The sequence below is a fragment of the Lineus longissimus genome, chromosome 1 (genome assembly GCF_910592395.1).
Source record: "Lineus longissimus chromosome 1, tnLinLong1.2, whole genome shotgun sequence".
NCBI lineage: Eukaryota > Metazoa > Nemertea > Pilidiophora > Heteronemertea > Lineidae > Lineus > Lineus longissimus.
Genome location: NC_088308.1, coordinates 21,495,427 through 21,520,204, shown reverse-complemented (window position 1 = coordinate 21,520,204; position 24,778 = coordinate 21,495,427). Strand labels below are relative to the sequence as shown.

General features: G+C 40.5%; 2 protein-coding genes across 3 annotated transcripts; both read right to left on the bottom strand.

The window, feature by feature from the left end:
- Positions 1-1,483: 1,483 nt before the first annotated feature.
- On the bottom strand, positions 1,484-13,728 carry LOC135491949 (chromo domain-containing protein cec-1-like). Of its 2 annotated transcripts, XM_064777920.1 has the most exons (6): positions 13,596-13,728; positions 13,400-13,443; positions 13,104-13,169; positions 11,343-11,406; positions 10,754-10,804; positions 1,484-6,054 (listed from the first exon to the last, which is right to left on the bottom strand). In XM_064777920.1, the coding sequence occupies exons 1-6, from the start codon at positions 13,692-13,694 to the stop codon at positions 5,293-5,295; spliced, it is 1,086 nt and encodes a 361-aa protein (XP_064633990.1). In that variant the 5' UTR covers positions 13,695-13,728; the 3' UTR covers positions 1,484-5,292. The 2 variants fall into 2 exon arrangements, with proteins under 2 accessions (XP_064633990.1, XP_064634001.1); XM_064777931.1 differs by lacking the exon at positions 10,754-10,804.
- Positions 13,729-17,666: 3,938 nt separating this feature from the next.
- On the bottom strand, positions 17,667-23,101 carry LOC135497051 (QRFP-like peptide receptor). Its single transcript, XM_064786762.1, has 4 exons — positions 23,054-23,101; positions 21,717-21,912; positions 20,805-21,396; positions 17,667-18,744 (listed from the first exon to the last, which is right to left on the bottom strand). Exons 3-4 carry the CDS (start codon positions 21,266-21,268, stop codon positions 18,048-18,050), a joined length of 1,161 nt encoding a protein of 386 aa, XP_064642832.1. The 5' UTR covers positions 21,269-21,396; positions 21,717-21,912; positions 23,054-23,101; the 3' UTR covers positions 17,667-18,047.
- Positions 23,102-24,778: the final 1,677 nt, after the last annotated feature.

Sequence of the window (24,778 nt, the reverse complement as noted above, 5' to 3'; positions counted from 1 at the left end):
GTTGGTAGCTGCACCTGGGCAAGGGTGGTTTTCGGGAAGGGTCCAAATTTAGCTTCGACTGAAAATTACGCAGGTGGAATACAGGTGCGTTTATGCGTTGGAAGAATCGTATCAATGTCCAAACAAGAGAAACAGTTGCAAGTATTTTTGCAGTGTAAAAACAGCTCCCTTTGTTAGACTTGATAAATCGAACTGTTTCAATTATATTTTGGAACATTGGAATATAGAAACATAATATCCACGAAAATCAACTCAATTTGTATAGTGTAGTTTTTCCAAGGACTTATTTAGGCACTGACATGACCATGATCGACCACTGTACACTGACGGAGCCGGAGCATTAGCACTTGTGATTTATGTTACTGCTAGCAGGCTGTGAATTCATGATTTTTTTTTCTTCTTCCACGAATTTTCGATAAACGACAGACGTGTTGGTAGCAATAGCAATAGCCTTTCTAAGCGTTTGACACGTCAGTGACTAAGCTAATCCTTCCTGGTAGAGTCACAGCCTGAACCTGGATTCTAGGAAGAAAGCTCGACAACTGCCATGAACATGTCTGCCTTTGGATTTGCTATTCTATAAATAGACACGGTAGTGGTATTGGGAGATTTTGCGAAACTAATCAGGAAAGCCGTCAGTAATCTGAGAAGTAGATTCCGTCATGAACGCCTATACCCACATAAGTGACTGAAAGGGTATCGCGCCAAAGGCCTCGTTGGCAAATGGCCTCAGACAGTCTATTTGAAGAAAGGACCTGGCGAAATCGAATAATGGTTTTACTCTGGTGAAAATACATGGGTGGATCCGGTTTATCTACTTATATTATTAATGGGGAAGAGCCGCAGTGGTGTCAGATGATTGTAAAGTTAGTGCCACGTTTAAAGTTAATCAATGTTATAGAATTGGCAACATGTAACATACCATGTACACGTACATAGTTCGATGAATATTACAGCAACAGGTGCTGATCCCACGCCTCCACGTTGACTCATCCTACCACAGCCAGCTTCTTCCATGGCCTTCGTGGCGGCAAGCCAATTCCAGCGTGATTCATTTGGAAAGTGTGACTAAATAAAGGACGAGTCGCTCTGTATCAAGGGATATCTTGGGCGAGGGATTTACCAAGCCAGAAGGATGATGTCCCTGTTATTGTGTATTGTTTAATGCAGTTCAATAATTTTGAGAAGTCACGGTCCTGCTGAAAGCCTTTTATCTGGCTCGCCATATGAACTGGAAGGGATTGGAGAGACTTACCTTACATATTAGTCCATTCATAAATGATATCTCCGCATCGTAGAAATCCGACCAGCAGTTCGCCCTCCAGAGCCTCAAACGATGCGGACATAACATTATGAGTGGACTATAGTAAGGGAAGTCTCTCCAATATGACGACCCAAATAAATGCAATATGTTGAGGATGTGGTAACCCAGTTATTCATTCTGAATCTGAATATGTGAAAAGTAAAGAGAGACAACACTTCCTTCAATTCAACTGTACACATTTATTGAACAAAATAATGCCTGCACTTTGTATGAGAAATGATGAAGACAGCATGATATCACAAAAGTTACAACCAGAATATATAATGAAGTACCGGCCATATTACTTGGTAAATGCACTTTGTAGAATGAGACACCATATCCCACACTGATGTACACCGCGCTTTATTACGATACACATAATTTTTAAGGTCAATACTCGTATGTCGATACCTTTGTATTCAGATTTCAGCCCTCCAAACTCTTCTAAGACATCATCTTAGGGTCCATTCATTTAATATCTAAATTAACTATCTACTGGCGGTGTTAGTAAGTCCACAAGTTACTAGTACCATGATTTGTCGCATTTTCAGCTGCATTTTAAAGATGCCCTTGACTTTATTCTACAGAGCATCTTACCCAAAACTCTGCCTTGCTACCGTTTCACGACGGCGAAAGGTAATAAAGTATACTACATGTAGTTAAATCCATATCGACAACTAAAAGGTTACGTCGATTCCCGACAAATAGCAATACAACAATGTTCACTCGAATATGCAACTTCATCGAGTTTGACATTATGATCAAATGTATCACGAGATTTGGTTTTACTTGTACCTTATCGTTATAAACAATATCTATTTCATATTGTGATGTGTGCTGAGAAAAATATGAAATAACGTTCATATAAATCTAATAGATCTTTGAGATGGCTATGATTGATGGCTGATGATCGCAGCGTGTACGTTCACAACATGATGTAACATATACATACAAGTAAGACACGATTGTTTTAACTACAACTAGATCGTAGACTATGGTCTTAACATTAATATAATTACACATAGCTCTTGATGATGGTGTTTTGCAATTAACAAAGTCAACGACAATATTATAACTTATTGATTTGTGGTGGCAATTATTAAACAGGTTCATGATAGAAATAAGTAAAACTTAGTCTTAGGTGGTGTTAAATAACTAACAAAGTCTGTAACATGAGCTCTTTAGAACTATGTCATTCAGTGAACAAATAAAGTCCATGGTAGTGTAATGCAAACAAAGCCCACGATAGGAAATGATAGAAGCTCACCATATATAGTGCTAGTCGACCAAGTCGATGATAGTAATAGGTTCTTGATGGTGTATTTTTATAATTGACAAAGCCCATGATGGTAGCAAGTTCTTGATGATGATGGTAGTAATATACACGAGAAAAAATAACATCAAGAACTTGCAAACATTTTCCTTCTCATAACGCAACGATGAAAGAAGAACATTGTCTAACTGATAAAAACATTATGAAAATGCACTTTTTAATAACATCTGGTAATGACTACAAGAACAAACAAGATATGGGACTGCCATTTGGAAAACACTAAAAGTTCCGGGGTAAAGGAACATGCCTATTAACAGTTAAAAGTTTTCTTATGTTGTGTCTTTAGTGTGAACTTACCTCAACAAAACCACATGGCTGATACCATTCTGCACACCAAGACAGTCATCATCAGCTTCGGATACTACACAGTTTTATCACTTTCATTAGACATGTTAGACGTCATCACATATCATTTTCAATTTTTTCCCCTTTTCCCTCACAAACTCGAGCGAAATTCGTTTCCATGCGTATTCTTCTTCACAGACCACCAGGCTGGTTTGTTAGGCATGACACTAGCACCTTCGGCTTCCTGGCATTTGCTAACATCATAACATACAATCATGTAATATTTCACAATTACATGAAGCAACTACATGTAACACAACTTGGTATCAGATTAACGATTAATTAGAATTAGATTACATGGTTATGTCACGTATCATCTGGTAGTCTCCAAGACTTCACAACACGAGGTACAGGTTATTGAGGAACATTTCTAGTTTTTTTGTTTTAGAATATCCTTTAGATTTTGGAGTGAAAGCCCTGGTTTGAATAATTGATAATGCCTTAATATGCAATATATACCTACATCTAAATAAAATAACTTTCTAAAAATGCAAACTTCTTAAAGACACAGTACTTCCGTTATATTTGTTCAAGAAAATGATCCATTTGTATAAAAGTTTGGGTATCATATCACTATATAACAACGACTACAGGGGTATATGTGACCCGAATTGCAACGTTCAGACCAGATCAAACCTCAAGCAATTGAAGTAAATTTTAAACGGAAGTATTGTACCCTCAAAGTTTCTGTAAAATATATTCATAATGCCCCATTAGTGTATCTTTAAAATGCGCACGTGCCACAATTCTTGCATCTAATGAATTACAAATAATTATGTTAGAGATAGCTCAAAAATACACAGTGGTATTCTTCATGGCCACTGCACAGCAAGGTCCTGGGATACAATTCAAGGTGTATGCATATTCTGGCATATTAGCTGTCACTAGAAAAAGCAACTTCCATTACTTTACCAATATAGTTGTGGCGTGTGTAATATAAATGCAAATGTCTGCTGCAATAAGCCTGAAGATGGACGATGATGAGTATTGAAATGATTTACTAAACCAGCTTTTAAGCGCCCCTCCTCCACAAACCTCATTGTCTTAACCATATGCTGAACTCTTTTTGGGGAAAGTTGTAGTGCCGTGGGCATCTTACCGTAGTCCTTAGTTGCAATAATCTCCAAGGTGAAATCATGGTGTTTAGTGCACTAAAGCACGTAGTTGTTCGCCGTGGCTATTATATCAGCTAGACAAAAAATTGAAGTGGATATTCACACAGATTTAAATATTACGTAGGCCTCCCTACATAAAAAACAGAATATTGCATAGGAAGCTGACTATATTATGAGATGCACCCACACAATGTTATAGCAAGCAAGCAGTTATGAGCTATGGGTACGCAAGTCGTTTTGTCAATATCTTTTTACAGAAATTTTTGCCCCACCCAATCATTGACGAGTTCCTTCCATCAATTGAAAAAGGTTGCGTTAAAAATATTCAGCTTTGAATTCGTCCTTCTCAAGCATATCACTATAAAACAGAACCGTTGGACTCCTACGAGGGGGAATGATCAGCTGGGGCAATCGTCGAGGCAATCCACTTTGACCCCCACGATTTTGTAGGAGTATCATTGATGGCGTTATGTTTAATTCATTAATCATACGTTCAAAATGGCATACGACACAGTGATTAATGATGAGACGTATATAGCGCTAAACCCAACCGTCGTTCAAAGCGCTACATATTATTACCCCAAGCTATTGGCCAGTTCACTCTTGACTCAAACTCTACTCTCTTGTACTATAACAGGTCCGAGCTGCAGTTAGCACCCAGGACTGACACTGATGTTTTGTCATCTCTGCAGCCACAGATACTTATTCCTGGGTAGAAACAGCAAGTAGGGTTGAGTGCCATGGCCAAGGACACAAAGTCGAAAGAGCTGTGATTCTTTTGAGAGTCGAACCTCCTGATTATAAGCCCAGTACTCTAATTACCATGCCACAGATATCTCCTGATTCGACTATTTAGATATGGTACTAATACACAGAGGCAAATCAATAATAACTTTTGCTTGTGATGTTACTGGAAGCCTGAATCGAGACTGATCTACGCACATTCAATACAGAGATAACAAAACACAACACGTTATTCCTAGATCTCGATTCTTATCAAAGTGAGTTTTGTCACTCTCGCGTGATATAACAGAAGTCCACCGTATTATGCCCCACAGGTCAGGTAACTTTTAATTTTTTTTTTCTTACAGTAATTTCGGTCAATAGCATGATTGATTACATATACAGCATATTTGGTCCCCAGTCCAGATTTGTCAATCAATGCATATCACGACCATTATCAACAACAGTTATGTCTATTGCTCCGTTGCCCTTTCTTTAAAGAACCCTTTCCCCGTCGGACTCTCAAAAACGGTAACTGTTATGTTATTCAAGGTGACATCGGTGACGAGGACTTCACCACGAGCAAGCGGCTGAAAAGGCGTAATAGAATATTTACTACTCCGGCCAAAGCAATCACCGTACCGATTGTCAATCAAGTCGAAGGAGTCATCACTGACACTGCTCTCGAAGTCCTGGTCCACCCCATTGTCTTTGCTTACAGGAACGCGTTGATCCCCATACGGTGCCTTCTCATAATCATTCACATGCTTATTATCACAATCCTCACAATTTTGATTCTCATCCGAGACACTCTCTTCGTAGGAATGGTAATTTGAATCCACTGATTCTCTCTTAGTCTTTGTGCGTTCATAATCCTTGCACGTTTCCCTGTCTTCCGGACTGTTATCCTTTTTGATGTCATGTGAGGTCTCGCCACAGTCATGTGACGGAGTCTCCCGCCCCTCCATAGTATAACCGTATGACTGCTGCTCCGGAGAGCTACAAGTATAGTCCAGGGCAAAATCGGCCATCGCACTCCGCACAACACTCGCAAGCTGGGCGTCATTGTCTCTCGCTGGTGTACGGTTGTCCATAGTCGTCTCCATCTCCGTTTCGCTCCCATCATCCAGCTTCGGGTTGTCCGTGCCAAAGTCAACCGTACTAAGCAGGTCCCAGTAGGGGTGACGCCTCTGTCCGATACGGGTCCATTTGTTCTGCATGTACTCTTGCTCTGTCTGAAAGACATAAAGAGACACACATATAAGCTCTAGATTCATGTTTGACAACTACTCACTTATCGACATGTCAGACTTGAAACATAACGCCGGTGTAACATCAAAGTCTGTCCTCCATAAAAATGTTCCAAGAGAAAATACATCGTACGTTTTGAGGTTATGTTACTCAAGAAACTTATGCGCGGGGCGTAATATGGAAATTCAGCTTTTGGCAAAAGCGTGGAGGGCATTTGTCTCAAGTGACCATTTGCTAATGAATTGGGACATCTATTTATTGGTCACAGTGTGCATACACACATCATGGACGTCTAGAAGAAAGACAGTGTCATTTTCTTGAAGACTGTAAATAGGAAATACACGCAGAACTTGTATCCAATCGGCAGGCTGCTTATTAACTGCCTTGGGTCTCTTTGATTACCACGTAGATTTTACATGGCTTTAACTTCTGAAGTACAAGTGCAAATAAACGAAACGTTTTAAACTGACGCATGCAACCACCCTATATCCTACAATTGAAATAATTGAAATATTTCGCACTTTAGACAAAATCAATTATAGCCAATAAAAAAAGATCATCTTCTATTACAGAAATGCGAATAGTAATTAAAGATTCATCGGGTAATTTCAATACAAACTCGCTCTACACACTTATGTATGCAAGCATCCACATGACAACCAAGCTGTTCAAAGCCGTTTATTTAAACACTGATCGTTCAATAGAAAGTATAGATTTCGTATAAGTATATTAATATAACGAGATCCATGCTGTGTTTATTTATTGATTTCATTGATTCAGTCTCGAAGACAAGGTGTGAAGTATCTAAGTCTAGAGTTGAGTTGAACACGAGGAGTTGAGGAAGACAGAGAGACGAAGAAGCAAGTTGTCATCCTACCTAAAGACCTACGCCGTTCGTTAAAAAAATCAAATTTGAAATTAAATTTTGAAGTTTCGAATTGCGTAAATACATATATTGAACATAAATTTCAACATTACCGTTGTGTCGACAAATACACAAATACCATAAATACTGCGGATGCATGGTGACTGCCTTACGGCATTTTTTAACTACATTTTGTACTTTCCTGATCCACCAGTTAATACGAACAGCGTACCCCTTGCAGAGGATAACGTTGATGATCTTTACGAAGGACAGACAGAATACCTCACGAACTTCAACTAACTCTATACGATGAGCCACTTTCTTAAGAGAGAATGTTGATGCGATGGTAGAGAGGAGGTGGCAATACAATGTATTGGCATTCTAGAGGCAAGTTGGTGTTTAGTGAGTGCTTTGGTAGCTGGGAATATATATCAGTGACAATAGATAGTAGCCCACTCAATACGGTTGTTAGACAGTGGAACCAAAATATAACTTGGCCCAATAACCACCACTTCGCGATTTAAAGCCATGACGACGAATCACCCATATAAAGCCATTTAAAACAGGCCAATTAAATCCGATATTTCAAAATTAAACTCTCGTGTCTAAAAACCGAGATAAATCAAACAACAGCAATTAAGTAATGACATTGACTTAGATAAGGTATTTCACAAAGGCCTGTCTCCATATAAGCTGCACTTCTCGTCGCGTCTCGTTTTCAATTAATCTGATGATCGATTCCTGCGTACATCCATTGGACTCGAGCCAATAGTTCAAATAATTTGTTGATGGTATCAATATGCACAATGCCCGTGCACGGAGTGCAAATTTCGGGGTAAAACACCAAGTGACAGCAGGCCCTTCGTATGAGGGCTATCTGTAGGATTTATGGCCCAACAGGTGTTTGGCTCATGAAAACACACCAAGCTATAGTGCTATCATTGGCTACTCATAAACTGGGTTTGCTTCCAGAAGGTCACAAAACGGCCAGCTAAACAAAATATTACGTGTTGATTATATAAGACTGAAATTATTTCTGTTACACAATAAGTTAGATGGGGTTTATGCAATAACTGTCCGTGAAAAGAAGAACTGCATAACAAAGTGCAATTACCGGCTATAAAATCACTCAGAGTTTACGTTCTCATTAAGAATTAACAAATTAAGATCAAGGTTATCAAGAGTAGGCTTTACTGATACGTTTTTGTATCTGTATTTTTGATGCCAGGGAGACTCATGAACAAACGGGAGGCAATTGAAGGGGTCATTGAAGCCTCTCTCTAAGCGCTTTCTCCGCTGCAGAGAACTGCAAAGTGACTTCCGTTTCATAAAAAAATGTCTCCTTTGTACCGGTTATAAAACGTTTGGTGATATTCAGAATTGCCACAGTCAGACGTACATTTAACACAACGATATATACCAGCCGTGTCTGTCCTGAAATAGACAGTTTAATCCACCATAATTAGAATGATAAGCCTTCCATTTTTAATCATCGGAACAATCATGAAAAATTCATATCACGTTAGTTCAGACATGACATGTGTTACCGTCCTGCCAACGCAGTACATAAATCGATTGTGTTTACCAGAAATTGGGAGTGCTGTTTGATGAGCACAGGCCTATACGTAATTGACGCAGGTCCGCTACACACAGTAAATTATTATCAAAATGACATATAGTTCTATGGTGTCTCCGCGTACAATATCTATATCTGATACGTTCTGTACTCACTGACAAATCAGTGGTAGTGAGTTGATGCTTCATCACTGAACACAATGAGATCAGTGACTCATCACGGATCCTTATACGTATACGGATGGAAATGTACACAGAAGTCGTACTCTTTCACAGGGTTTTATCCGTATACGTATAAAGATCTTTCATAAGTCGCGGATCTCAAACTCTCTAATATAATGGTGGAGAGGCAACTAAGACGTATTTCAAAACATATATCCCAGTTCTGGCCTCACAAGCCACATTACCTAATTTCATTGCCTCAGCCTGCAAAACATCAACTCATCAAACAAACCAACAACAACGCTACCTGAATCACAGGTCCGGTGGAGGAAATATCAGCCATGCTGGCACTGCAACTGTTTGAGTCCCTTTTAGTAACGCAACACTGCAGTTCCTAGGATAGAGTGACAGCTCGGCCAAAGCATTCTACATGACATATGAAGTGATTTTAACGTCGGAGGTGTATACTTAAGCTCCCAGAGTGACATTTCAGACTGCTACACCGGTCATGCCGGTAGCGAGTCGGACACTTTCTTCGTAAACTGGACCATGCAGACACCGCCACAGTCACATCGACATATAAAACAAAAAAATGACAACTTGATGACAGCTGCTGGTCTACCCACCATTAATTATAACTAACTCCCAATCAATAAGGACGTTTCGAAACAAATGATACACATAATTACATTTTTCCATAGCCACATCACTTTTGCAATATCAAAGGGCCTTATCCCCAATTTAAAAAATTCCATTAGTGCACTTTCGTCGGTTGCAAAATGTACGAAACTGCCTTATGTTCCTTCAACGATAGGCCTAACTGAGCCAAATGACCATGGTTGTAATGGAAGTGCATGATAAATAATCACTATCATTGCTGTCCTGCATGGAAAGAGATTCCGGGGTGTTTGTTTAATCTCCCATCTATCTCTCTGGTCGTTTAAAGAAAAGTCACAATCAGAAGGCATGGATAAGTTCACTTTAAGGATTGTGTACGGATGCAGCTGCTGGTTCAGTGTTTCTACAATTAAACCTGAGGCAGCATTCTCTTTTCAGACCGCCCACACCACTAGATCAATACCAGATAGATAATAGCAGCCTGTATGTATTTTTTTGAAAGTTGCAGAGAGTTACAAATGATGTAGCTGACTCATCAGACATAAACGAACGAAAGTGAAAATAACTGTTAAACCCATTTATACATTTATATCTGTTTTTGCTCGAATATCATAGGTCGACGCCGAGGGATTGGTTTGGAGTGCTTAAGCGCTAAAATATACGACCACTGCTGGTATTAAGATAGTCAAAAGTAAGTTGATTGAAAGACCGAAGAGTTTTTCAAAAGCATTCAGACACCTTAAATCGGGGCTGTCGGCGTTTTGGGAATGTGCAGCCACCACGACTCCAAATGCCCTATCGTCACTATCACAGGCTCTTGAATGTAAACATGGGCTGTCCCAAAAAGAATAGGCGATTTACCATCATTGAGTAGGGTCTATAGTTGGTCATAATGATGTTCGAGAACGTAGCTTTTATGGGCAATTTGCAGGGCTTCGGTAATCCCAGACTCAAACTGTCTACTAAGTATATTTCGGTTATGTGACTCAAATCGACCGTTTCGAAAGGTAAGCTCACCGATGGTTGTAGTGCAAATCGGAAATTATTTCAGGGACACCCTGTGGATGATGCTATCTTGTATTGATTCTGTCTAGACGGGGCGATTAGCCAATTGAGTGAACACGCGTCCATCGAGAGTCTCCCATAAGTTGACTAAACTGGGGGTTTTCTTTCTACCCTGAGACAATGCCAAGTGAAGCATCGCTCAACCCGAATATATACAAAAAAGCCAGTTCTATACCACATTAACAAATTGGAAGTTTTATCCATTCTCGCATCAGTTGCCAAGGGGATTCACCCGAGCTGACCAACATGAAAGCATTAGGTGTGCCCATCATATTTTCAGTTTCACTGGCCGTCTCATTGCCAGCGAAATACTCCTGAACTGTTCCACCACGACACTGGTATGGGATTGTACTCTAAGCCTTAAAAAGTTCAAATAATCCCGTTAGGGCGCCACTAACCTTAGGGCGCGGTGGTGGGCTGTCGGCAGTGGGGGCTGCGTCATGCCTTACCTTGATTAATGAAAATGAAAGTATGTTAGGCTGTACCGAATAATGAAGGTAATCTAATACATATATGACTCTGCAGGAAAGCCTACTGATGTTGGGGCAGTTATCAAATACAGTTGCAATGGAAACGACTAAACCCTCGATATTTGATTACAGGTCGATTATAACACAAACACAGTGAAGGAAATGAGGAGACAGGCACCAGTGGCGAGGAGAGGAGTGGTGTACACTGATCAGGTCACAACCAGGAACATCTTTCGCAATCACGTCGTGTGCTTTCGGCACTAACTGAGACAGAAACAACGGACATGTCGTATTTATTTATGCATTTGGCGCCATAGCAGAAAGGGGTTTATCTGGAACCCCGGTCCGCCAGGAGCGTCAATCGCTGGTGACGCACATGCAATATACCACACGGAAGGTGTTTTGACAATATTCTGGTTGTGACTGATAAAGTCGTACGCGATATTTTTTTAAACGGTAAGAACACAGAACTAGTTTCACAGTCCAAACACATCATGATCAACCATCATTCACATACCTGCTTCCTTTTGTCCCTTGCCCGCTCCGCTGCCCTTTTTCTTTGTTCCAATCGGGCCTTCCGGCTGAAATATTAAATTCAAAATCAACAATAATCGCATTTTATAACAATGACAGGCGTCCTTTTGCACACGTGACGTCACCAGCCTTATGACCCTCGGTATTGTTCTCTGGATCAGTCAGATGGGGAGATTCCACTGTCATTGAAAATTCACAGCAGGCAATGCATGAAATTTAGCTGCCACGGACGTTCATGCCAAGGGAGGAGATTTTGTATAAAGAGTACGCAGTGAGGAAGGACTTTAAGATTCCACACCGACACGAAATGGTTATTCACAAAGTTTCTGTTCATCATGGACACTCGGTACACCGCTAAGTGAGGTTAAATGCACTGAATACGTTGTGAGAAGTTACTGACATGACCGACGATCTTTCATAATGTTTACGTGTTTAGTGCTGTTTTTGATTGGATTCGTTATTGGGAATGTGGTCAGCAACTGAACACTGGCACAATACCGACCGATTGCAGATAGAACATTATAAAACTGAGTTCTCATATAGTGTAAATGATAAATCAAATCGTACAAACCATGCTGTGGTATTTCGACATGTGCTGTTTATCAATTCTATATAACCTTACACCATTCAAATCGTTATGATGGCATAATAACGTTTTGACATTATATATACTAAACAAACAGTGTCTTGGCTCTTAAACGACTTTTAAGACTTGACCATGTCATCAAGTCGAACTAGACAACGCAATGCAACGACGCTCCACATATGTGTAAAACTATATACCAAGCCTACAGATGAGGTTTTATGACCCACTGCATTCACTATTGTTATCCATGATATTTCCCGCTATTCAAGGAAAGGTCAGACGTTCTATTTTTGTGACACCATCACGCGTCTCTTTTGATATTCTCCAAGACAGTCCCTGTGAATGCTGTGTGCTACAAGGTTGATATGAATGCCTTAATCAGAGGTCATTATAATGTGTGCAGTCTGATGTTTAGCCTACGATATCATTTGGCAAATGTTATTAACAAGAAACATAGGAAGTAGTAGTATTACCGAACTGCAAGGTTTATTCATGGTTTAACCGAGACATATTATGGCTTTCCATTCGTCCACCTTCATCAAGTTCAACATCGATCAACAGTAATTATCGTAGGCGCATTCACCATCCACTCCTTTACCTTCACCAAATAGCCATAAAAAAACCCAGCGATGAAAAATTGCCAGTTTTATTGACGATAGTTGTGGATGTAAGCTACACGTCATTAGGCATCATAAAATAATCAGTCCAGGGCCGACCATGATGAGATAATGAAAGATACTTCACGTGTGATATATGACTTCAAACAACATATCCTACTGTAAGCATATCATCACCAAAAACTGCTAAGAGCATTGGAAGAGGTCCAACTTTCACTACATCAATAGTGTCAACGAAGTAAAACCCCTTCTTATGCGACATTCCTTTATTATGGTTCGAGACGACGTCTCTCATCAGTAATGCAAGCTAACATGCTAATGTATGTGCATGTACTTAAGCAACTAAACCGTGAAGCAGCATCAAATACCACTGCCATAACAGCGTAAGGGACGATCAACTCCCACGATACCCCACAAACAAATTGCATCACCGACAATTGCAGACATCCATGAAGAAATGCGCATGCATCGTCTCGAAATTGCGCAACCATTACGACGATGTAGACACGTCACACCCATGAGAGGCTTGAAATCCTCTTACCTGTTTTCGAAGTCACCAATCAACGAAGGGTCCAGAATATTCTTCTCAGGCTCCCAAGTGTTGTGCCTGGAAAATACAAGGGCTGCCATTAGGGTCATTGTGTTCAGATTAAGGGACACACGCGGCAGCTAAATTTAGTACCATTTCATTCCATAGTCTGGCCACGTGCCCATTGTGTTGTTTTCCGTCGCCATAATCCCCGTGATATACACCCATCAACAACACGTCAAAATGGGAAAAGTAGGGGATGACAGTTGTAAAATGTTATAGAAAAGGTCAAATGATCGTCAATTTACCTTGATGACCACCCTTGCCATTTGACTAGGTATTCCGAACGACCCTGAAAAAGATAAGACGCAATTGTGATACACCACATTATCGATCGCGCATGCTTCCCGCCATTACCGGCCTGTCAGGAAACATGGCAGCGAAAATTCGAGAATGTCGGCAAAATAACGTGTAATCCGAAATTGAAAACATGACATGTCCCACCTTCCGCGTCCTTCGCTTCAGAATTTTATCCGCGATGAAAATTTTATCCGCAATCGGGCCTGAGCCCAAATCCACACCCGAATCTCGTATGTTTGACATGTCTACTACACGAGTACTTCCCGCCGTATGCGATCACTATGCGAGAATTTAGGCCATAATATTTACATCTGACGTCACGAGCTATTTTGCTTCACTGCGCGTGCGTGCTATGTCAACCTCGTTTCGGTCTATTTAAACGCATTCGCATTGCTTAAAACCCCGGTATTAGCCTACTGGTGACTAGATTTGGTTTCATTCAATTTGCACTTATGCATTAATAATGGAAGGCTATTTCGCAAGCCCGCCACGATCCGATCCGATATGTGAGTCAGCGTATTAAGATGGGTTTCGAAACTCGTGATCGATGTACGAATTGTCTGGTTGGCAATTTACTCAATGGCCAGGTGGAATATAAGACCATGATTCATGATCGCGTGTTATTTCGGATAGGTGTGTGATTTAAAAACGCCCTCCTTGGTTTATGGTGCTAGACATGATATCTTTGGGCATGAACTGGTTACACCATAGAGATAAAGCGTCGGGTTGTCCGCGGTTGTAAAGTTTGCCTTTTCATAAATCATTAATAATCAGGTAAAAACGACCGAGGTCATATGAAATTATCATAGGTCGTTTGGCCTTCCAGCCCATACTTGATTTTTTAATGGCAATTATTTTTAGGTAATAAGGACTTAATAAAAGTGTCAATGAGGTATTGAAGAACCACAAACACAGTGTCTTCATGGTTTTCGGTCTTTTTATCTCTAACCCGTAAGTATCCTAGTCAGAGACATTTGAGCTAATCGGTGTCTTCTCAAGACAGTTAGGTAAGTCGTCTTTGTCTCTTTTAATGCCATTAATGTTTTACATTAGGGAATATCATAATATTGGTGGGCTTCATGGGTTTTGATATCAATATATCTGGATTTTAAGCCAATTAGCATTTTTGCAAGTCAAGTAGAACGACCGTATTGCTCCTGAATGGTTTCTTAGTTGGCCTTTTCTCTGTCCCGATTATCAAATCTGCTTTATACTCTCGCCACTACTACTTGTAAACAAAACTATTATTTTTGTCGTCAACGTTGTGACCCGTTAAATGTACGAGCAGCATGTTGTGAAATGACGTCAGCTAGTGACGCAATATTAGAAGATTTGGGCGAGTTCCAAGACCTATAGCATATGTTATGCAAGCAATCGGGCTAGTAATCTGTTTAGCAGATTTTAAGTGTCCAATTTGGTGTAAAATATGCTGACAATGGATTCTATGGGTCAATCATGCCCAGTCATAACAAGTACTTAAGTATTCTTTGAAGGGCTAAGCGTAATTTACTAACATTTTCTCTTTGAGATTCCTAGAAAACGTCTTGGGTAAGATAACTACTTTCCAATTAGTTTTTCTTTTTTGTCATTTCTGTGAGGATATCTATAAAATTTCGTTTACGTTGCATTTCCAGGTATATACGCCTACACCAAGTCATCTCGCCATGAATAAACTTGTGGCAGAAGGCTGTACTTTATAATGAGCCCAGCAGTCTGGAGATTCTACGCATCTAAAAACTAATGGAAAATAATTAAGCAGCACGACTTGGAATCAACCGATGAAAACCCACACGAAAGCCATGGTGTCTCATCAAATATCTTTCAGATGCGGGTAGACTGGCCAGTAAAGTGTTGAGAAGGGTAGAGAATACAAATAAACAACTCAAAATCTAATCGAATATCAGATATGTGAGTTTATTGACGCCTTAAAAAATCGCGATGAACTGAACGGTGCAAGTTGCAAATCAGGGCATGCAAAAAGTAGGGAAGGATTTATCAAGCCGTACAAAAGAGAAGAAGATGTTCAGCTGCTGATTTGTCATTAATTATTTGTACTGAGGACCTGATTATTACGAAGCTTGATATAAACTGATTAAGCTTGATAAACTGAATAAGAGCCTGGCATCGAAATTTCGAAATGTCTGTAGTATTTTTAGTGGCGACATCGCGGCGAATCAATAAACTAGAATACGAATTATCGATCGGAAACTTGTTTCTGCTGGCTTTGTTTATTCACCCTGGAAACGAGGCGCTGTTTTTGGCAACTTGCCCTGTCTAGGGAAAGTACAGTGTTATATGACACTTTAATTGTCTTTCACCTTTCAACATTACAGTGGATAATTCTCACTGTCTAAAAAGTTGACAGAATGCAAATTGATTTGCTAAGCTGGTGGTTAGGGTGAATCAGAGCTGTAGGGTGCGACTAATCAGTTGACTCTGAATCACCAAGACATAGCTATATTTCTGTCGATGCTGCAATACCTTGTCCCAGGGTACATCGGGTCAGAAGAAACGGTCAAAGCTGTGTGTGTTGCATATTAACAGAAAATGCTACTACATGTATATTCATTGTTTAATCGTCATAAAGTAAAGAATGCGACATTATACAAAATTGACCGCAATCAGGCGACATTCGTTTTCATGAACCGTTGGATCATGGATGGACGCTAACTATGACGTCACCGTGATGTCATCTTTGTGGCAAACATCAAAGAGAAAGAGTCCTTTGTTATAATTTGATAACAGAAAGATTAATGACCTTGAAATAACCTGAAGTCAAGACAAAGAGTCTTGTCACGATATTCTGGGGGTGAGTCAAAATATAGATGATATCATTGCTAATCCAAGTTAATTTAATTCGCGATGAGAAACCCGACTAAAGCATTGTCTTGCTATGATACGATACCATTACGTCACTTAGCCATCGGCGTTGCTTGGAGTGATATTTGACTTTATGCAGCCCGTAAACTTTTACACATCTTGCAGTATTGCCTGAATGGAGATTACTTAGATGGTAAGAGCAAGATGGGTCGGATGTCAACGATATGTGCCTCCACTATATCACGGTACATACGACCGTATATTCTACCAATGGTTTTACATTTCTCATCAAAATGTCTTTCGTCGGATATCTGTTTAGTCAGGATGTTCCACGGGTGTCACGTGTCAGTGGTCAAAGCTAGTCATGAAATTGCCGATTGAAAGTAAATTTAGTTGTCACTATTTGATATCCCTATATATAATGTTATCGAGTTATCGAAACAAACCCACATGTAGCTTTTATAAAAATCAATATCAACCCACACACTGTGATTGGAAGGTAGCATTGGCGGGTTTAAGGGCTTCCATCTTTTGAGTGTTTGGCGAACTGGCCTCAGACGAGCTTCAGGTGCGAGGACCGGGAGAACCCCAAACCCAAACCGCAAGGTTGTGCATATCTCAGTTTATTCTTGGTTTTCCGCATCTTATTAAAGTAACGTATACATGTTGGTCATTACGGAAGGCAGAAAACTAATAGCGGATTTCTTGAACCATATACTTAGACGTGAATCGTTGTGGTAGGTCGACCTTAAACCGAACGATCAGTGTTAAGTCTTCCGATTGTGTCACCTCCAAGTCACATCGCGGACATAATGGACACTACATCTTGCGGCTATTACAGGAACTTGTCATTTCTTCTCAGCTTATTATCCGAGATGAGGATAATTTGCCTTGCTCAACACATAGACTGCGATACGGATTTTTTTTCCATGGTCTCAAAGAAGAGAGTCGTGAAGTAATTCTGTTTCAATACGAGAAGCCCGATGCAGAAAACAGCTCCTCAGAAAAACGCCTTGAAAACGTACGTGTGTCAAAACTAAAAATGTTGCATGGTGTTCGAATTGCCTTTATTGAGACCTCTCTGATATGTTATCACGCACTCAGATAAGTCTTCCTGAGGAATACCCGTATAGTCATGGTCAGTAGGGAATTCACAGTCACAGGTGTATGTCAGTCATGGGATGGTCGATCACGATCCTTTAATTGTAAAAAGACCTGCCAATAGCCTTCGTCGGAATGAAATAATCAGCAAAACGGTCTGATTGATATTGAACTTTCCGAACGACCGCGGAATTTATGATAATTGATCAAGGTGATAGAAATATTTTAATGTATTTCTTGTCAAACACAACACTGGACTAAGTTATTGCACATACCTTATTTATTGGATCATAATCGGATATTTCGGACGGTCTGACAAGATCAAAACTATGATCTGATATTTACATAGGCTGACTCTGAGTATAGCTACACCATAGGCAGGACTGTTTTGATTTATTTGTAAAATTATTTCGCGCCAGTCCAATCAAATTAGAAAACCAACCATGAGCTGCATGTGTGTGGCAGCAGGTTCAGCACATTTGGGCCAGTCTCAGCAGAGATTATTTAAAACAGTTAGGCCATGGTTTCTCTTTAAAAGATGAATCAAGAATCATCCCTCTTTATCTAAACCTACATTAGGTACTTATGTTTAACGAAAATGTTTTTTGAACTTTACGCCAACAAATAACTTAGGACAACATCTACCATTTTAGCACTATAGTGACCAGTATTGACCTATGCTTCCATGGCCGTTGAATTTGTATTGTGTATCATTGTTGTAGCAGCAATGGCCTCCGGTTTTAGCGGTTTTCTCCGCCAGCTGCAGCAAGACAGGAGATACTGGAACTGATTCTGGAAGTTCTTATTCAGGAATGTGTACACGACAGGGTTAATGCAGCAATTAGAATAGCCAACCAGCTGCAAAATCGCGCGGGTTATCTGAAAATCGTCACCGGTCTCGTTGAAAGATCCATAGAAATGGACCGTAAAGAAGGGGAACCAACAAATGGTAAACATAGCAACAATAATGAACAGCATCTTCACGATCTGTTTCTTCTGTTTAATATGCCGGTCGTAGTTCCGAGGATTCTCCAACATGTCCCCGATAGGTTTCCGAATCCACAGCCGATGGCCGACAGCCGTGTAAGACCCCATCATGATGATGGTAGGAGTCACGTAGATCACACAGTACCAGAAAATGTTGTAGATGAGGAACTCTGTACGTGAGTTCCAGTGTTCCTGGCAGACGTATGCCAGCGACATGCAGCCGTCTGTGGGCGAGATGTAGATCTTGGGTGGGTTGATCTTGCTAAAGAATGCCTGTGGGATGGAGATGAGGAAGGAGAAATTCCAGATCGATACCAGCATCAAGATAGCCTTTAATTGACTTTTGCTTTGTCTCGACCGGAAGGGATGGCAGATCGCAACGTATCTGAAAAAGCACGACACAAAAAGCTGAATTATAACATGTTATTCGTAATCAAGATTCAAGATTGGCCAACTAAACTAATTAAATGGCCATTCGGCAATACCTTTGGTCGGAAATGGTCGGGACAACTGCTCGGCTGTACGAAGCTAACAGACACGTTGCTGACGGATGTATATACATGTATGCCAGAGCTATCGATTATGGCCAAAATGTAACAAGCGGTTTCCCGCGATCTGTTTATTGACTTGTAGGATTCCACGAGGCTACCCGTGGCCCTATGGTAACCACCGTCGATCGACCTTACCAGGTCTACAGAGTATAATATACTTATTTTAGTTTTTTTTCTGTTTTTTTTCCATTATCATAATTCACACCAGTCAAAGTGGCGTCGATTGTAATCAGTGTTTGACATATCGGCAACACTTCAAGTATCAAATGCTCATTGGTGTATTAGCTTGATGCAATGTTATATTAATCCCGGTCTGAACTTGCCCATATGGTATCACTCAATACTCGAGATGACGGCGAGGAGTGATATATTTCACCTTACGTGATCAAGTACGTTAAAAGTAACGAGGAAAATATGTGCTTATGCTTCCAAGCAACTTGGCAATAGGTCTATCACTGACACAATTATTATCATGAAGGTAGAGACAGCACGGTTGGGACTGAATGTTTTCAGTGTGCTTCGAACTTCACCTGAGATAAGAACAGCGCTAGCAACAACTGGCAAGCCATGGGTGGATGAATCGGCAGCCCACCAGCGGCATCCATTGACCGATGACCGGCGGCGTTATTGTACCGTTTATATAATTTTACTTCAAATGTGAGGTAACAGGAGATATTACGTGCGGCTATAATCATATCATGGGCATATATATCATTGATTATGACATGTAATTTCAATATCTGTCTCATTATTTCTAAGTGAGAACTGTTGCAGATGGCCAAGTCGTAACTATGTCTTTGATTTAAGTGAACGCACTGGTAGATACGTATATGGTGCGTTAAAGGGAGAATATCTTTTAGAAAACACTATCTGATTTTTTTTATCAAGCACTCGGCAATTCATTTTATCAGAGAAGACAAAGTATTGGGCAGGGTTTTTCTGACCATTTCTGTTAGCATTTGGATTTCGCGCCTTCATTTGGTTTGTAATACTGCACCATTTGTTGTGCATACTGATGACACAACCTCCTGTCAATGTGTCAGGGATTTAATTATACATTATATCTATTGTTTACGTAGCAAATACAACGGTGTTTAACATCAATACAGACAATTTAATATATTGAATGCTTTGTGTGTTCTCACAACTGTTGTGCATCTCGGGAAATAGACTGTGAGTAATTTGATCTCATCATGGGAGCTGGCATTTAAAGGAAGTCTATAGGCAGGGTCCTGACAGGTCAGATTCAGTTACAAGATGTGGCTAATAGGGGTCACCTCATCAGACAGTACAGCGAAACTATTGACGTATATTCAGGCAATATATTATTTGCTGCATGAATCAGACATGACTTATTATACCAGTCCTCTGACTATCGTTGTCACCTAAAAGATGACCAATTTGACCGCCGAACTCCGAAATTTAAGAGAAAGGAGAACCCTTTCCCCATTGTCAATGACTAAACCTATGACTGGCCCGATTCGATTCAATATTAACAAAAGTATTTCTGCATATAGAAAATCATTTCTTTTGCGTGAGATGATAATCTACTCGAAATATCTACTATCGTAAAATTTTATCAAACGAATTTTTAATGAATTTTATGCCGTTTATGACTTGTGCACCTTACCAATGAAGGCCATTTTATTAAGGCAAACTGATTTTGCAAACATCGTATTAAACAACAGGGCTGTAGTTAGAGGGGGATGCACCCTCAATGGCCACGAAAAGCGTGGTTTTAGGCAGATTCTGGACGATGTTCAGACTGATGGAGGCCAAAAGAGGTTTTTTGCTTCCCCATGACCGAAAGGTTAGCAACGTTTGGGTCGGTGCGTGATCGTGAGTCCCCCCGTAAGTCACCAACAAGTGCCATTTGAACAATTATATCGCTTACCTGTCCAAGCTTATAGCTGTGAGAGTCGCTATACTAGCTGTGATTGTAATCGCCTGGATATAGTTGACAAACTTGCACATCTCTTGTCCAAGTTCCCATCTATTGTGAATGTGATAGTAAAGTTGGAAAGGCATGTTGACCAAGGCAATCAGTAAGTCCCCTATAGCCAAGGACAGGAGGAAGCAGTCGGTCACTGTCCTGTTCTTTCTGTTCCTGGCAATGATAACGATGACCAGGCCATTCCCGAAACAGGCTAGCACAATAATGAGAGTGTATAGCACGATGAAAGTCGTGATTATTTCCTTTGAGAGATAATCCCGGAGAATCACGTCGCTGGCGTTTTCCGGAATGGCGAAGACCAAACAGTCCGGCGAAAAGTTTTGGAGATCGAACCCAATGTCGATAAGAGTTGTGTTGGAGCCAACCGCGGTATAAGCAGCTGGTTCAATAGTTGTGCCCACCATTGTCGAGAAAGTCAGTGGCGGTGAGTATTCTTAGAAAGCGTTGGACGAGTTGTCACCTCAGAATATCTTCGAAAGTTTCACCCTTAATCTTCAGCAGGAGTAAGGACCAAGGTAGTTGCAGGTGGTGGCTGTAATCAATTGACTCTGATAAAAATGCATGATCATGGATTAAAACAAATAAATACTTACTGATGGTCAGCTGAGTTTGTTTAACCATCTAAGTGTATTTTTTCTGAACTTAACGACTCTTTCAGAACGCCGACAGCGTGTATCAAGTGGTATGTATAACTTGTAATCAACCTTCCAGAGAAGGGCGAACATCTTCGAAAATCAAGCCAATGTTTAATCAAGCCATTATGTCCAGCTGATATTTCCCCGCAGGATAGCAATTCCTTTTACACCACACTCAAAGGAAGGTGACAAAATCAATCATTGAGATTGGCCTTACCTGAATGTTACTTCCTGATCCTGAACTTGCCTTCGATTGTTCCAAGGAAGAAACAAAGGCAGTGTTCCTATGTTCCCTCGACTGGTCTCTCTGGCATGCCTTGGCGTACGCCCTGGCCGTTGCTCTAACAACCAGGTGATGTTAGTCGGCCCACTCGCTGACGTTAGCGGACGATATTGTCTGATCGACGGACGATCTGCTCGAGTAGATATTGAACGTGTTGAGATTAATGGGAAGAAGTGCACAAACATGTCCTATGATTAAGGATTATTTAACAAGGTTAACAAAGATCCAGAATGCTGACGTCGTTTTACAGTTTATTGTTGGGTGTTCTGTCAACAGCGTGTCTCATATCACGCTCTGGTCATGTCGGCGTCGGTCCTAAAACACGATGGACCTTGGGCGAGTCGCACCTGATACAAATTAAACACTGATGACAATACTCTTAATACATGTCGTAAAATTCTTCACAGAACTGAATTAAAGGCCACGGTGAAGTACATGTATGTATTTGATATGTTAACCAATTTAGCAAGGGATGAGACAACTCAGTAACCTGCATGATTTTTTATATCCTTCTTTCGGAATGTAATGTGGTATACGACTTCTAGATAATATTATGGCGATCAATTAGACGTATCGGACATGTCGGGTGGAGGGCGTACGGTCATGTGGGTTAGGGGTAAATATTGACAGAGGAAGCTCATTTGCTGAAAGCGGTGTTTTTTTCAAGAAAACTGTTAATCAATCATTTCAAGGCGGTTATCGAGCTGACTAATTTCCTTTCTAGAGCTAGCATATTAGTGAGGAATATATCAGCAGTCAACAATCATAAGGCTTCAAAAGACAGGCGGTAAATTACTTGTTCGTGATTTATTGTCGAACTGGAGACACTCGACAGGCACCTAACTCGGAGAGATATATTTACATTTCGGCGGGGTAGCCAAATATACATTACATACATTGACCATCACCAGGATAACCTGTCAGACTACATGTACATGTATATATATTCCACGAGGCTTCAGTAAAGACTGCTAAGCTATCGGCGAAGATCACACTCAAAATATGGGATAGACCTTTGAATTGATATTGACTGAGATAGTATGGCTGCTGCAATTACATTGCATCGTTTCGATCTCAGTGACAATAACTTAACCCGCCCCCCCCTCCCACCCCCACCCCCAGCACACCATCCTCGCTTACGACTGTTGCTATACATGCAATGGGGCCGGCGGTTCCGAGATTCCTGAAACTACATGTATCCGTCATGTTAACAAGTTACTGGTATAACCGAACATGTAAATGAGCAAACAAAGAACATTTCTACGACTTACTTCAGTGATGAGAATATCTTTTACAGGTGAAGTTATCTAGGTGGCTTTGTTGATTGTTAAAGTGCACGCGTAGGTCAGTGTTAATCCCATCGTTGATAACCATGAAGAATTCCAACAATGTAATATACCTGGTCAAGTTTTTTTCCATAATACCTATGTGGTCATATTTGTTTTTGATATCACTGATATGTCGTATACTGGTATACAGAGAGAAACATAATGAAATAGTGTATTGATCATGAACAGTTATGTAAACACAGTTATGGTCATTTGATTGCCATCGCGCCATTATCTAATGGGTCATTAATCAGGAAATCAAGTCATTCGGGCCGATATCATACGCAATTTTTTGCCACCTTGGAAAAAACATGGGTCAAAACATTGGATGGCACGCCCACACACCGCTTGTCGAAAACATGTGTTGTCACTGACACTGGCGTTATAACTTAACTCGGCGGTACGTCTAACGGTTTAATTGATGTATGCATGACTTTCGATGATATGAATAGATAGTGACTGGGTCTGCCTTTTCCATTTCATCATACGAGCTATTACAAGTTATTATCTCAGTGGAGAATCCACTCTCCCAATTACTTACTTACTGCAAGCCAAAACCCCGACAGTAACCTTGATGGATATTAGTTAGTCAAAGCAGCAGTTCGTTGATTTTGTAGTCAACACCCCGTTATCTATAAAATCTATCAATAAAGCATGAACATATGACAGTTATTGGTCCACCTAAAACGTTTTCAAACAAAGCTTTGGTTAAACCACGCAAAGAGACAAATAGTGATTTTATTGTCCAGATCGGTTACTTTGGGTACAGGAAGACCTTGGAAGCATGTTGACCGTCAGCAACTTAGTACATTATAAGGCAAATACCACGTCACTAAGGCAATTTCTTGGTGGGATAATGTCGTCTATATCTTTCTAACCAATTTTTGAGATGCTGAGCCAATCTTCTGTCACTAGAATGCTGCTTAATTTTGGACGTGTAGGAGCGTTTGGTTCTTCACTTCGAGTCAGATGTCCTCGGGAACGCTACCTCGCTCAGATAATGTTGAGCTCAAAGCATTAAAGGATCATTGTTGGCTTTCAATCTTAGATAGTTGGCTAGTTGTATTACGCATAGATGGCCCTACCAAAGATTGAAAACATGGACGGCGCAGTGAAGATTCGTTCCCCTTCTTCTACTCCTACTCCCCGAAGACTATAATTGCACAGCGGAATCTGTCATTCCACGGAACCTTTTTTTTCTCACACCTGCCTATTTTTCGTATCACACATATTTGTGAGGTGTCACTGCAGATTTCTGGTTAATTCTTGTTCAGGGAGGCAGTTCGTTCAAAACTTACTGCCGTGCATGCACTTTCGAACAATCGTGCCTTTCTTGGCCTCAACCACACGCTTCGTCCAGAGCATGTATTGCCGATGGCCTTAAGGGAAGTTTTCTTCCGCGTCGTGTAAAATGTTCTCCAAATACTACAGTTTTTGTTGGCTGTGTAAATGATAAAACTTCCTTGGAGAATTGGTGAATAAGCCCAGCATGACCCGGTTGTGATGGAAACACCCAACAAACGATCCTTTTATAATAGCTGTGTTGCACGGCTGGTGTTCATTATTGTGTTTGATTTTAACTCCCACTCGACCTCCCGAATCAAGACTAAGAGGTCAAAGTCACAACCAGAGGGATGGGACAAAATTACTCCAGCATAACAAAATATT